Source organism: Mobula birostris, chromosome 7, assembly GCF_030028105.1.
Source record: "Mobula birostris isolate sMobBir1 chromosome 7, sMobBir1.hap1, whole genome shotgun sequence".
NCBI classification, from domain to species: Eukaryota; Metazoa; Chordata; class Chondrichthyes; order Myliobatiformes; family Myliobatidae; genus Mobula; species Mobula birostris.
Genome location: NC_092376.1, coordinates 126189463 through 126205238, shown reverse-complemented (window position 1 = coordinate 126205238; position 15776 = coordinate 126189463). Strand labels below are relative to the sequence as shown.

At 39.6% G+C, this 15776-nt stretch overlaps 1 protein-coding gene across 4 annotated transcripts in view; it reads right to left on the bottom strand.

Moving 5' to 3' along the window:
- Positions 1–5804: 5804 nt before the first annotated feature.
- LOC140200417 (uncharacterized protein KIAA0232-like) overlaps positions 5805–15776 on the bottom strand; it is a 56016-nt gene continuing 46044 nt past the window's right edge. For all 4 annotated transcript variants that reach the window (XM_072263709.1, XM_072263713.1, XM_072263711.1 and 1 more), the window contains 2 exons: positions 9246–9322; positions 5805–8561 (listed from right to left, as the gene is read on the bottom strand). In XM_072263709.1, the coding sequence (XP_072119810.1) occupies positions 8472–8561; positions 9246–9322 (167 nt within the window). In that variant the 3' untranslated portion in view covers positions 5805–8471. The remainder of the gene's footprint in view (positions 8562–9245; positions 9323–15776) is intronic.

Sequence of the window (15776 nt, the reverse complement as noted above, 5' to 3'; positions counted from 1 at the left end):
TGAGGAAGAGGATTTCTTGGAATGTATGCGGGATGGTTTTTTGAATCAACATGTCGAGGAACCAACTAGAGAGCAGGCTATTCTAGACTGGGTTTTGAGCAATGAGGAAGGGTTAGTTAGCAATCTTGTTGTGAGAGGCCCCTTGGGTAAGAGTGACCATAATATGGTGGAATTCTTCATTAAGATGGAGAGTGACATAGTTAAGTCAGAAACAAAGGTTCTGAACTTAAAGAGGGGTAACTTTGAAGGTATGAGACGTGAATTAGCTAAGATAGACTGGCAAATGACACTTAAAGGATTGACGGTGGATATGCAATGGCAAGCATTTAAGGATTGCATGGATGAACTACAACAATTGTTCATCCCAGTTTGGCAAAAGAATAAATCAAGGAAGGTAGTGCACCCGTGACTGACAAGAGAAATTAGGGATAGTATCAATACCAAAGAAGAAGCATACAAATTAGCCAGAAAAAGTGGCTCACCTGAGGACTGGGAGAAATTCAGAGTCCAGCAGAGGAGGGCAAAGGGCTTAATTAGGAAGGGGAAAAAAGATAATGAGAGAAAACTGGCAGGGAACATAAAAACTGACTGTAAAAGCTTTTATAGATATGTAAAAAGGAAAAGACTGGTAAAGACAAATGTAGGTCCCCTACAGACAGAAACAGGTGAATTGATTATGGGGAGCAAGGACATGGCAGACCAATTGAATAATTACTTTGGTTCTGTCTTCACTAAGGAGGACATAAATAATCTTCCAGAAATAGTAGGGGACAGAGGGTCCAGTGAGATGGAGGAACTGAGCGAAATACATGTTAGCAGGGAAGTGGTGTTGGGTAAATTGAAGGGATTAAAGGCAGATAAATCCCCAGGGCCAGATGGTCTGCATCCTAGAGTGCTTAAGGAAGTAGCCCAAGAAATAGTGGATGCATTAGTGATAATTTTTCAAAACTCGTTAGATTCTGGACTAGTTCCTGAGGATTGGAGGGTGGCTAATGTAACCCCACTTTTTAAAAAAGGAGGGAGAGAGAAACCGGGGAATTATAGACCGGTTAGCCTAACGTCGGTGGTGGGGAAACTGCTGGAATCAGTTATCAAAGATGTGATAACAGCACATTTGGAAAGCGGTGAAATCATCGGACAAAGTCAGCATGGATTTGTGAAAGGAAAATCATGTCTGACGAATCTCATTGAATTTTTTGAGGATGTAACTAGTAGAGTGGATAGGGGAGAATCAGTGGATGTGGTATATTTGGATTTTCAAAAGGCTTTTGACAAGGTCCCACACAGGAGATTAGTGTGCAAACTTAAAGCACACGGTATTGGGGGTATGATATTGATGTAGATAGAGAATTGGTTAGCAGACAGGAAGCAAAGAGTGGGAATAAACGAGACCTTTTCAGAATGGCAGGCAGTGACTAGTGGGGTACCGCAAGGCTCCGTGCTGGGACCCCAGTTGTTTACAATATATATTAATGACTTGGATGAGGGAATTAAATGCAGCATCTCCAAGTTTGCGGATGACACGAAGCTGGGCGGCAGTGTTAGCTGTGAGGAGGATGCTAAGAGGATGCAGGGTGACTTGGATAGGTTGGGTGAGTGGGCAAATTCATGGCAGATGCAATTTAATGTGGATAAATGTGAAGTTATCCACTTTGGTGGCAAAAATAGGAAAACAGATTATTATCTGAATGGTGGCCGATTAGGAAAAGGGGAGGTGCAACGAGACCTGGGTGTCATTATACACCAGTCATTGAAAGTGGGCATGCAGGTACAGCAGGCGGTGAAAAAGGCGAATGGTATGCTGGCATTTATAGCGAAAGGATTCGAGTACAGGAGCAGGGAGGTACTACTGCAGTTGTACAAGGCCTTGGTGAGACCACATCTGGAGTATTGTGTGCAGTTTTGGTCCCCTAATCTGAGGAAAAACATCCTTGCCATAGAAGGAGTACAAAGAAGGTTCACCAGATTGATTCCTGGGATGGCAGGACTTTCATATGAAGAAAGACTGGATGAACTGGGTTTGTACTCGTTGGAATTTAGAAGATTGAGGGGGGATCTGATTGAAACGTATAAAATCCTAAAGGGATTGGACAGGCTAGATGCAGGAAGATTGTTCCCAATGTTGGGGAAGTCCAGAACGAGGGGTCACAGTCTGAGGATAAAGGGGAAGCCTTTTAGTACTGAGATTAGGAAAAACTTCTTCACACAGAGAGTGGTGAATCTGTGGAATTCTCTGCCACAGGAAACAGTTGAGGCCAGTTCATTGGCTATATTTAAGAGGGAGTTAGATATGGCCCTTGTGGCTACGGGGGTCAGGGGGTGTGGAGGGAAGGCTGGGGCGGTGTTCTGAGTTGGATGATCACCCATGATCATAATAAATGGCAGTGCAGGCTCAAAGGGCCGAATGGCCTACTCCTGTACCTATTTTCTATGTTTCTATCCTGCTCTTGCCTGCGGCTCCGAGTAACTACCTACATGTGACAGTGGCCAGATCCTGGTACACCACTTCAACAGGAGGGCTAAACCAGTTGAGGGTAGCCGGAAGCCTCCAACCCCGGAGAGATAGGGATATGCCTAGCACAGCATGCGAAGCCAGTTCCGGCAAACTGGGCGGATAAGATTCAACAGCCAAGAAGGCGGTGGTGCAAGGCTTCATGGAGAGCGAAGGGCATGACAAAGCACTGAAGGCTTCATGGCTATCCACTGTAGCCCAGATGTCTCCAGTTCTGACGATTTTTTGTCCCATTGGACCAAGACCTTTGAGGCCGAAAACGTGTAACTGCACCAGTGCAAAGGCTTTTTCCTCTATAAAACTCCTCCTGTGCATGCTCCATCATTGTCGATAATGACGGACAACCAACACACACATACATATATTTAATGTAATTCACAGTTTCAATTATTATGTATTGCAGTGTACCGCTGCTGCATTACAACAAATTTCACGTCATATGCTGGTGATATTAAACCTAATTCTGAAATGTTGAGTTAGCCAGGCTTGGCCTCTGCAGCTCCAAATGCCACTGTTTTTCCCTCAGCTCAGGAGGGTTCCTGTTTCTGGCTTGAGTGGTTCTTCTGTACGTTATTGAACAAGGACTTAAAATGCGAGATTCCAGCGAAGGTTTCCTGAGTACAAGTGGAGAACTGAGTATGTAGGTTGGCTTAGGCAACCTGTGTGGTAATATTTCTAGGTTCAAAGTTGTTATCGTAAAATATTTGCGTAATTAATACATTGAAACTTTAAAAATATTTAAATTATTACTTAAAGGTTAAAACATAAATGCACATGCGCACGAACAATTAATTGACTAAATTCTATCAGCCTTTGATTAACTGGATGCCATTTTTGACATGATTGGAATATTTGACTTCATGTTCTGAAGCTGCTTCTTTTCCCATGTAGGAATAGTTAATCTGTGAGTTTTCTACTGCTGGCTATTGATACTACTTTTAAAACTGAACCAATTTTTCCTGTAATTTGAGAAGTTAAGAAATTTGAAGTTGTGAGAGGAGCATATAAGCCTTGTATTCTTTGATGTGATTTCTGAAATGATTAGTTATGTTTTGATTTGTTTTAAAGCATAACAATGCCAACAACAGTGGTGCAGTTTTTAAAGAAACTTGATACTGTTCATGAAACTAAAAAACAAATTAAAACTAAAAACTGGAAATCTAAAGATCTTTCTCTCCAACATGCTTTGCGAACATGTACAGTAAGTCCCCCATAGAATCATTTAAAGTAATGGTAAAACAGGAAAACAAGAGAGATAATCAGTTACCCAAACTTTGTTGGGACTTGCCCCGCTAATATGATGAACTAGACACCACTTTGATCTGCACCGGGGATTTGGATCTAGGGACTCATGTTGGTTTGGAATGCTGTTGTTGTTGTTGATTGCTTCTATTATTTGCATGATTTGTTTTGATGCTTAATCTCTTTCTCTGTGGGCATTGGAGGTTGGTCTTATTTTTTAAAATTGCATTCTTTAGTTTAGTGCTTTGCAACTGCCTGTTAAGCAAACAAATCTCAAGGATGTATAATTTATAAATTATTTGATAATAAACGCACTTTGAATCTTGAATCTTATCATTTAGCTTTAGGTTCAAATTTTTGCAGGGCACGATGGAATAATGTACGAGAATTTATCAACTCAAACGAAGTATTTACTTCTTTAGAAGCTATTTGCAGTTACCATGTTTTAGTATTTTGGATTTGATTTGCTTTTACTCTTTCAACCAATTACTCATGGCTTTGTCTGAAAACTTAACTCTTCAATTCTGATCAGGAAGGCCTTCAAGTATTTTTTACAATGCCAGTGACTTACATAAAGGTTCAGGTGGTAACCAAGGCTGCACTTGGCTGTGCATTTATCCTTGCAGCCTATAGACCTGGTGTAAAAGCATATTTAACACCATGGGAAAGGGTTCACTGCTAATGTAATGGTTTCTCTGTAGCTGCAGTGTTTGGGTTATGACTAGAGATAATGAGGGCTTTGGAATGTGTGCTGGCCAATGAGGGGAGTTGTTTTTCTTTCTTATGTGCCCAAGAGGAGGGATTTTGCAGGCTTTTGTTTGGGAAAAGATGGAAGACCAGGGAGAGGTCACGGACTGCAGGACTGAGCAGACCTGGAATGGGGTCAGGAGTTGACAACGGCTGGAGGAAATCAATGGAGAAGGGACAGGAAAACAGTGAGCTCCGTGTGCATTACAATGGGCCCTTTTTCTTTGTTTTATTAACCGTATAGTCAAATTAAGAATTATAAAGCTCAATCATTTAATTGCATATTGTGTACTGTTTGCTATTTTGTGGTACTGATTTGTAACAGGGGAACACATCTCACAGCATCCACCCAAACAAAATTTCTCAAGTTCGGGCGGCCTGGAGGCTGTCTCCACCTAGATTAATGCAGCTGGCCGAACCTGCGGGTTACACATAAAATTGATTTATCCCAACGTAGAAACTCAGCACCTTAATGTATCAGTGAACTGGGGTTCATCACTGGGTTGAAAGGTATGAGGATTAGGCTTAAACCATGAACATCAGATTCTGGATGGGTAGGGTATATCAGAGGTTCTGATGGTATGAAATAGTTTGTGTGTGTGCAGGATGATACCAGTAGAGATGCTGTTCCACTAATTCCTAGAGAATAAGATCAACATTGATGAATTTGGATCAACTCATATGGATATCTGGCTGCTTTTATTTTCAGTGACTGAATGCTTCAATCTGTCCAGCAATATTTTTACAGTGATGTATCCCAAAATCAAAAGAAGGGAGCCAAATATATTTATAAGTCAGATCTAGTAAATGCTAGAAACTTCTGTGAACATCTCTCTAAAAACAATTAGAATTGTAATCAAAATGTTACTTGAAACATGACATGATTGCTCTATGCGTTCAGAAAATGTACAGGATTGCAGGAGTGGAGGTACTTGTACATTTCAGCTTGTTTTGGTGAATTGGAACATACAAGCTGAAACTCACAGGGCTCACTGAAAAAAATATGCCATTGTAATATTTAACAAAAAAAGTGCTGGGGTATTAATTGTTGATTCCTGCAAGCACTAGGGTGCTGGATGATTAGTTTTACTCAAATGAAAAAAAAATCTTTATCAATTTCAACCCTGAATAAAGTAATTATAAATTATGCCCCCAGATTTTGCTTGTTTTAGAATAGCCAGCAGGAAGTGGAAGGAACAGAATTGAGCTAATAATGATCATGTTATAAATACTTACAAACATCAACTGTAATGAAACTAGTTGCTATTAAAAACAAGGCTTACCAAACATTAGTTAACACTGATTTTATTTTGTTATGCAAAATGTTTGACAATGAAACAGTATCCAAGTAAAAATGCATTTAATAAAAATTCCACAGAATACAATCAGCACATCCTAAGAAGATATAAAATCAAACACAGGCATTTGTATGTGTATAACCGTCACTTTAATGGATGATGCATTTAATGGACAATCTTCTGTGGCACTAAATTACAAAACTAAAAATTCAGAAAATAACTGTTGGCAAATAGTTCTTTAGTCAGAGCATTGAAAAGCAGCTAGAAGTTAAGGAATTTTCTGTATAAATAACTTGCTTTATGTAGAATTGTTTCTATATACTTACACTGCTTTCCTTAGCTGATAATGTAGGATCAGCTCTGCGTTCAAAAACATTCTGCCATTATTTACCAGCATCTATCTACAACCTTTAGTTACAGTTCTGCCAATATCACACTTATGCAGAATTAGTAAATGCAGATTTCTGTGATTTTCCTTCCAATAAAATGCAAGGTCTTAAGATTTCACTCAGATTTTTAAAGAAAATCTGCATTCTGATGTCTTTAATCAATGTAATCATAAAATTGGTCAGTGATGAAACCTAATATAAATAGAAATGCAAATCAACTTCCACCACATCATTTTATAAAGTACATTGTTAACTACTTTTTAATCATTAAAAGTATTTGAAAACTTCACTACCACTTAATCTTAGCACAGTCCCATTGTGTAAATAAATAACAGCTGGCAATATTACATTAAAAGTGATACTATTAAATAGAAATTTAACCAGACAGGCTCTGTTCAAACTTGGCATTGTGCTGAACTATCTGACCCTGACCTCTGTGAGGTGGCAGTACAAGTGCTCCAATTGGACTCAGCACCTCAGCAGATCTAGAAGGTGAGAAGAGGGAAAATAGGTAATCTTGCCACTGAGACTGGAAAGTGCATGTGTGTGCCAGTTAGGCCACCAATGGATTCAGCTGCAAAGTCCTCTATGTCAAAAAGTCCAATGACATCATCAAGACCACTGAAGCTCTGAATGAGTGAAGTGACAGAAGGTTGTCAGGATTTGATGAAATGTATAAAATGTGAATCACCAGCATGAGCCAGGGGAAGGCAAGTCTCTCCCCCACACCCACATAGTTTCCCACAACAGCAATAACATGCATTTATTTGTATAAAGTATTTACGAAAAATTTAAAAAAATAAAAAGGCACTAAGAAATTGTCACTGAATATGGTTCAATGAAAAAAGAAACCTTTTACAATTTGAACCATACAGAATTACTAGCTTATATGTGGATGATAAGGGTCCTTAGGCATGAAGCTATAAGCCTGTATTTTCTTCCCTGATGGAAGACAAATAAGCACCATTAAAGGATATTAAGGAATACAAGTATGGGCACTTGTTTCAATCACGTACTATCAGGTTAGCAAAATTACAACCTGAATATTGAACCTAAGTAGGAAGATATTGTATAACACATGCCAAATAAGTTAAGCAGTTCAACATTTTGCTACAAACTTTATTGGAAACTCACAATGTGGCAACTTTGCCAAATAATGTCTAAGAGGCAAGGGTATTGAGTACCGCACTTATGCAATTGCCAATTCTTCTCATACATTTAATGCCAATGGATTACAAAGATAGGATAATGTGAAGCCTCCAAGTTCAATTTAGTTTAGGTTCATGGCTTAATTAAGCACAGCTACAATAAAAGTTAACATACTGTATGTGACACTACATTATCAAGTATATTTATCCATGTACCACTCAGCTACTGAACACAGTATAAAAATATATTACTCAAATATAACCTAGATGAAAATGACAAAATGACAGAACACATCTAAAAATACTAATACAAAGTAAATCTTTTAAGATTTACATTTTAGAACCAGCAAATGACTAAAGGATTAAAATAGCTTTTTATTAATTCACTCTTTATTTAGTACTTTTAGAAGTATAAAATGAATAAAATACATGACGCTGCAGCATGTAGGTTTTTGCGCAAGTGTGAAATTTTTATAAATCACAATTTCAACAAGCCAGAATAATTACAGGATGTCTTTTATATAAGTGAAAACACCTGTAATGCACTGAGAATTGAGAGGCATTCTGCATGTTTCTTTTAAGTATATTTGAAGCATCCTGTGGTGCAACTGTTAAGTTAAAATATATCTGATAATTAATGTAGTTCTTGGACTGCAGATTTATTACAAATATCCTTACCAAGAAGCCCAATTTACTTCTCATAAATATACGCAACTAACTGTACCAGCAATTTAAACTCTTAAGTCCTTTGCTGGCACTAATAAATAAAATCGTATTTTGCCAGAACCTCATCTCCTTAAGTTGACATAGAATTTTTAAGTTGTAGTACGTATTTTACTTTAGTTGTGAGAAACCTTTTTGAATACAAAAACCACTCTGGACCGACCAAACAATCACAAGTACTGCATGCAGCAAAGTGAACTGTCCCTTTTTTTCACCCCATTCAGTGATAGGTATCACACTATTTAGAACTGCATCATTTACAGATTCAGTAAGAAACAACAGAAACCCTGAACAATACAAGGTGTTTCTTTGACCTCAATAGGCAGCCCCTTTAACGGAAGCTGTTCTTTCTGCTGGGGAAAAAGATAAACCAAATTATAATATAACTATCCAGAGTTCTTCTAATGTAGCCCTATGTTTTACAGTCTTTCACACTTCTGAAGAACTTTTGATCTGTTTTCGGATCCTCTGGGTTAACATCTGTTTCATTACATCTTGTAAGCTGGAAGAAAATACAAAATTGTAGATGTTTCAATTGTATTTCCATAAGGAGAAATGTACAATTTCTCAATTAATGTTTTAAAATGTGCCAGAAGTGTCAGTTTTAGAAGGCAAGCCTCAGATGACATACTCATGCAGTATGGCATTCAGTATGCCCAACTAAGTTTAAGCAATGGGCCTGTTTCACTAAACAGCAGTTCAGGTTTTGAACAAATCCACACACATTAAACATGTTACAATTCTTAGCTGCAGCTAATGGTCAGTAAACAAGTGAGAGGCTATTTCCTTGTACTCCACAGAACAAATCCAATGGAAGAATTTCAGTTTCCTTTCAAATGAGAAGCAGGCATTGAATAGATTCTAGATATTCGTTGTGCAGTATTGGTATTAACAATTCTATACATATGAAAATTAAAGCACAAGAGGACTATGACAATTTCTGAGTTAAACTATGCCACTGAGAAGACTACTTCTGTTTAAAAACTGTGCAATTTACACATTGCACATGCATCTATTCATCTCTCTTTAGAGGATTATGCAAGTTACATTTTTGAGGGGTGTTTGTCATTGAATGCTACATATTAATAATTCTACTGCTTCAACAAATGATGGCCCACGGTGAGGTTTATTATCCCAAGCATAAAATCACTGAAAGCAGAAAGCTTTCAAAAACCATTGGACTTACCAATTCTTTGTGTTCTTCATGTAGCGAGGACTCAGCAACCAGTGAAGCTGCAGTAATACTGGAATTTCTGCAGCAATCTGAATTGAAAAAACATCGGTGAGCTTAACGTACTCCATTCTCCTCCGGTAAACTAACTTTCTCCTTCTTGCAGATATTAATCATTGCTGATGTTGCAAAGGTCAATATCTACCCAAGACTTATGCAGGCAAAAATAAAAGTTTCTTATGTGAAACTACACATTGAATACCAATAAATTGAGAACTGAAGCCCTCTGTTTAACCCTGAAATACGGCTGGACATTTTTCCTTAAAGGGGTCAGAAGCTAGCAGTATTGCAGCTTTTTCCTGCAATTAGCAGCAGCAACTCAAAACATTTCTCAGCTGAGATTAGACAATTCAATAAATAGGCCTAAATCTTAATCAGACATGTCTAATGTAGAATCAATTGATCTGCAATTACTTACAATGCTACTAGGGATAACTATGGACTGAAAAACGACGACTTAGTTAATAACAGCACATTCTGAATTGGAAGGTGCAATTTTAGTCATTCATTTATCTGACCTCATTTTTCTACAGTAGCTGAAGATAGGTGTTTCCCAAGAACTTGGCCAGTATTTCATACGTCGACAATACAAATAATTACTCATCTCATTTGCTTTTCGTGGAAGGTGATGAATTAAAAATCACCCGCTGTGTACACTTAGTGGTCATTTTTATTCGGTACACCTGCTTGTTAATGCAAAGATCCAATCAGCCAATCATGTGGCAGCAACTCAGTGCTTAAAAGCATGCAGACATGGACAAGGGGTTCAGTTGTTGTTCAGGCCAAATATCAGAACAGGGGAGAAATGTGATTTTTGACTGGAATGATTGCTGGTGCCAGACAGGGTAATTTGAGTATCTCAAAACCCGCTGATCTCCTGGGATCTTCACACACAGCAGTTTCTAGAGTTTACAGAGAATGGTGCATAAAACAAAAAAAAACATCCAGTGAAAACTTATGAATGAGAGGTCAGAGGAGAATGGCCAGACTGGTTCAAGCCGACAGGAAGGCAACAACACTTTACAATAGTGGTGTGCAGAAGAGCATCTCTGAACACACAAGGTGAACCTCAAAGTGAATGGTTTACAGCAACAGAAGACTACACACACACACTCACGAGCCACTTTATTAGGTACAGAGGTACCTAATAAAGTGGCCAGAGTGTTTGTTTATATTGCAAATATGACTACACTTCAAAAATAACTCACCAGGTGTGCAGGTATTTAAATTAAGGCTCTGGTACTCCTTTCAATGAATACATATGTATCTGTAGTTAAAACTAACAATGCAACTGCCATCTTTATGTGATGTGCTCCTTCTCCCCACAAAAGATTTCTGTTCCTATCACCTTTAGCACTGGTCTGCTGATTTTAGTAAAACATTATTTTGTACTGCCCTGGGTAAGAGTTCTACTGCGATGCTGTGTGGTACTTCTATTTTAACAAATTTCCGTAAAACCGGTGTGTTCTGCTAGTAATAGTACTTTGGCTTCAGTTAAAGATAAAGAAGCCATGCTGCCCAATTTAGGAATGTGGTGTCAGTCTTGGTATGTGCTGTAACTCTGCCCGGTGGAACATCGGGGGGAGGGGGGGTGCAGTTTTCTGAAGGACAGCAGTCTGGCTTCGGGGTGCTTTTTTTTTGTTTTGTGGTAGGAGCTGTGGAGCAGGGCACAAGGGAAGATGCTGCAGAATGCCGCTCAAAGGGAAGTCCCTGTTGTAAGAAGTGCTTTGTGCAGATAAATAGGTCCAAGGAGGAAGGGCTAATACTCCTGAGAGAGCCAGTTTGTTCGAGATGGTCTTTGAGGGAAATCTGGACTGTGGAAGGTGCCTTCACACAGACCATGGGGTAGCACGCAAGTAAAACAATACACCTGACTACTCCAGAAACAGACTCTAATACTTATGTGCACTTTGAACAGTATTAGCTGGAATTGGCCCTTGCATTTCTCTTTTTTTTCCTGTAACTTTAAATTTGGTAAATATATTTCTTTATAATTTTTATACTGGTGTAGGACACATTAATTTTCTGGTGAACACTATTAGAGATTAGAGCGACGGAGGATACTCCTTTCAGAGAGAAGTCTTGATGGTTAGCACCAGTGGAGGTTGAAGATGTTCGGCAGCATCTGCTGAAACAGAAGGAAGCTGGAAATATCACTGAGTCACCCACAGTGGTGGTGAAGAAGAATAATGGGAACGTACAAATGTGTGTTTATTATCAAACACAACAGAAATATGGTCCCAGAGCAATTTACTGTTCCACAGATCAAGGATGCTCTGTCCACCTGAGCAGAGCAAAATGGTTCAGTGTCAGATCCAAGGAGTGGGCTTCATCAGATATCCATGAGTAAAGCTGATAAGGAGAAGACAGCTTTCATATGTCCACTTGGATTCTTTCAGTTTGAAAGAATGCCTCAGGGCACATCAGGAGCACCGGCTACTTTTCAACGTGTCATAGAGAAGACCATTGGGGACATGAACCTGCTTAAGGTACTGGTGTACATGGATGATTTCAGTGTTCGGATCGACACTGGAGGAGCATGAGACGAGGCTACTGAAGGTGTTAGCCAGCCTAAAAGCTGAAGGTTTGAAACTGTCACCGCACAAGTGCCGGATCTGTAAGACGTCAGTCAACTATGTCTCCCACCTAGTCTCTCAGGATGGAGTGGCTATGGATCTGTCCAAGATAAAGGTGGTAACCACATGGCCAAGGCCCAAGAATGTGTGTGCCCTACGTTCATTCCCTGGGTCCTGTGGGTAATACCGGAGATTTGTGAAGCCACACTTTGAATCAGTTTCTAAGTGGTTACCCTCCCTTGGGGAAGAAAGGGAGGAGAACAAGAGGAGGCAAGAGCCACGATAAACCTTCAGAGTGTGAAGAGGCACCTCAGGTGCTGAAAGAGTTGCTGACTAAAGCACCTGTGCTGGCCTTTTTCAACTCCCCAGTTGCTGTATGTACTGCACACAGATACCAGCCATAAGCGATTAGGTGGTGTTCTATATTAAGACCAAGGTAAAGGGTTGACACCTGTTGCTTTTTTTTTTTTAGCTGGAGTCCATCACCATCCGAATGAAACTACCCTGGAGTTTCTGGCATTAAAATCAGCCATGGTGGACAATTTTGAGGTGAGGACTGAAATCAATGAACTGACCACTGTATATTCTGATCATGGCGAAGTTGGACACCACGGATCATTGTGTTGGTGTTGTTTGCTTATGGTTTCAGCCACGGAGTCAGAACATTGACGTCGGCACATTGTCACGAAGTTACATGAGTTGCAGGGCATAGATGGAGAGTGGGAGGACGTTCCTGCCTCTGGTGTTAAAGCAATGTGCCAGCTTTCCACAGCGGGGAAATTTGGGCCAAGGCTATGTCCCGATAAAGTGGTGGATGACTGTGTGACGAGGCATAACTCAAATGCCACCTATGAATTTTTTGATGATAAAACCATTGTTGGCAGAATCTCAGATGGAGATGAAAGAGCGTACAGGAGTGAGATATACTTACTAGTTGAGTGGTGTCGCAGCAACAACCTTGCACTCAATGTCAGAATTTTACAAATAAATGGGATCCAGGGCAAGACAGTAAATGGATTCATGGTAGGAGTCAGAGGCTGGCTATGGAGGGTAGCTTTTCAGATAAGAAACCTATAACCAATAGTGTAGCACAGTGGTCAGTGCTGAGACGGTTATTGTTTGTTGTATACATTAATAATTTGGAAGAGAATACAGGTGGCAATGGTTTAACATTTACAAAATTAGCATATGGAGGACAGTGAAGAAATCTGTCTAGGTTACAAGATCTAGATAAACTAGAGAGGTGAGCAAAGGAATGGCAGATGGAATTTAACTTGGATAAGGAATATATTTTTGGAAGATAAACTAGAACAATATATGCAGTGAATGGCAGTGCTCTGGGGAATGTTTTTGAACAATGATAAATTGGGGTACATACTAGTCAATAGTTTCCTGACAAGTGGACAGAGTGGCAAAAAAGATGTAGAGTATTACACACGAAATGCTGGAGGAACTCAGCAGGCCGGACAGCATCTAAGGAAGACAGTAAACAGTTGATATTTTGGGCCAAGACCCTTCATCAGGAATAGAGTTCCTCCAACATTTTCTGTGTATTACTTTGATTTCGAGCATCTGCAGATGCTGAAGGTGTATGGTATGTTTGCATTCAGCAGCTGAGGCACGGAGTATAGGAATCAGAGTATCATGTACAAATGGGTGGTTAGGCTACACTTTACTCTGAGCAGTGTGTGTAATTTTGGTCACCACACTACAGAAAAGATGTGATTAAGCTAGAGAGGGTGCTAATAAGATTCACAAGAATATGGTCTCGGCGAGCCTGAGTTATAAGAAAACAGGATAGGCTGGGACAGTTTCCCTGGAATGAAGCAGACTAGGGGATGACCTTATAGAAGTTTACAAAATTAAAATGGGCAGAAAGCAAGTCTTTTTTTCAGGACGGGGGAGCCTAAAAACTAAGAGGCATAGATTTAAGATGAGAAGGGAAGTATTTAAAGGAAATCTGAGGGGCAAATTTTTCAGAAAGTAGTGTTTTTATGGACCAAGTTGCCACAGGAGATGGTAGAGACAGATACAATTATAATGCTTCAAAGTCATTTTGACAGGAAAGGTTTAAACGGACCAAATGTAGGCAAGGTGTGACTAGCATAGATGGGCCACTTGGTCAACACGGACAAGTTAGGGTGAAGAGGATGTTTCTGTGCTAGAGAACTTGAAACATCTATTATCTTTCACTACTGCCACTCCATCCAACTGAAACCTGAGCTGAGTGGCTCAAGAAGGGTAGTCCCATTACTAGAGAAGTTTGTTTCCTTGGAAAAGTTAGGGGCAACCTGTATATGATTTGCATTGAATTTGGCATTAATACTGAGTTGAAATTCTGATGCTGGGATATTATTTTTTCAGCACCAGTAAATTCCAAGAGCTTGAGTGTTTCTTGATGCTAATGAAAACCTATACAGTTTTCGCGTCCCTTAAACACACATTACTTTTTGGACTTTCAACAGGGATACAAGAAATGTACATCAGAATATATTTGGAAATTGAAACATGACTATTATGCAGCAGGTCCCTACAGATTTCCATTACGACCACTGTTCTTATTGTTTATGTACTTCAGATAAATTATATTACTGTTTGCTTGTGAATGAAGCAGTATTAGCAATGTAGTAAACAGTGAACAGGATAGGGCAGACTTCAGGATGGCATAAAATGGCGAACTGAGCAGGCATCTGGAATTAATGCACATAAATATGAGCTACTTGGGGGAGATAAAGAAAGCTAATTTGTTGAGTGTGGTAAAGGAAACTGATATAAAGGAAGCAGAGTCATAGAAAATTACAGCACAGAAACAGATTCGGCCCATCTAGTCTGTGCCAAATTAATGTTCTGCCATGTCCCATTGACCTGCATCTGGACCATAGCCCTCCCAACCATGTTCTTATCCAAACTTCTCTTAAATGTTGAAATCAAACCTGCATCCGCCAGCTCCGCTGGTAGCTCATTTCACTGTCACCACTCTGAGTGAAGAAGTCCCCCCTCATGTTTCCCGTAAACATTTAACCTTTCACCCTTAACTGATGACCTCTAGTTCTTCTCTCACCCAACTTCAGTGGAAAAGCCTGCTTGGATTTAACTGATCTATACCCCTTATTATTTTATGTACCTCTCAAATCTCCCCTTATTCTTCTATGCTCCAGTGAAATAAAGTCATAACCTTTGCAACCTTTCTATAACTCAAGTCCTGGCAACAACCTTTTAAAATTTCTCTGTACTCTTTCAATCTTATTGATATCTCTTCTGTAGGTAAGGGACTAGAACTGCATCAAAAACTCCGAAGTAGCTTCACCAATGTCTTATACAACTTCAACATAATATCCCAACTCCTGTATTCAGTACTTTTATTTATGAGGGCCAATGTACAAAAAGCTCTCTTTACGATCCTATCTACCTGTGACACCACTTTCAAGGACTTATAGATCTGTATTTCCAGATCCCTGTTCTACTGCACTCCTCAGTGTCCTACCATTCACTATGTAAGACGTACCTGTTTTTGTTTCCCCCAAAGTGCAACACCTCATACTTGTTTGCATTGAATTTCATCTTCCTTTTCTCTGCCTATTTTTCCAGCTGGCCCAGATCCCACTGCAAGCTTTGATAGACTTCTTCATTGTCCACTATGCCTCCAATCTTGACATCATCTGCAAATTTGCTGATCTAATTTACCATTTTATCATCCAGAACGTTGATACACTAAGTGACAACAGTGGACCCAGTGCCGATCCCTGCGGTACACCACTACAGACAGGCTTGAAGTCAGAGGTGCAACCATCTACCACCACTCTCTGGCTTCTCCCACAAATCCAATGTTGAATCCAATTTACTATGTCATCTTGAATTTCAATTTAATGAACCTTCTTGACCAACATCCCACGTGGGACGTTCTCAAAGG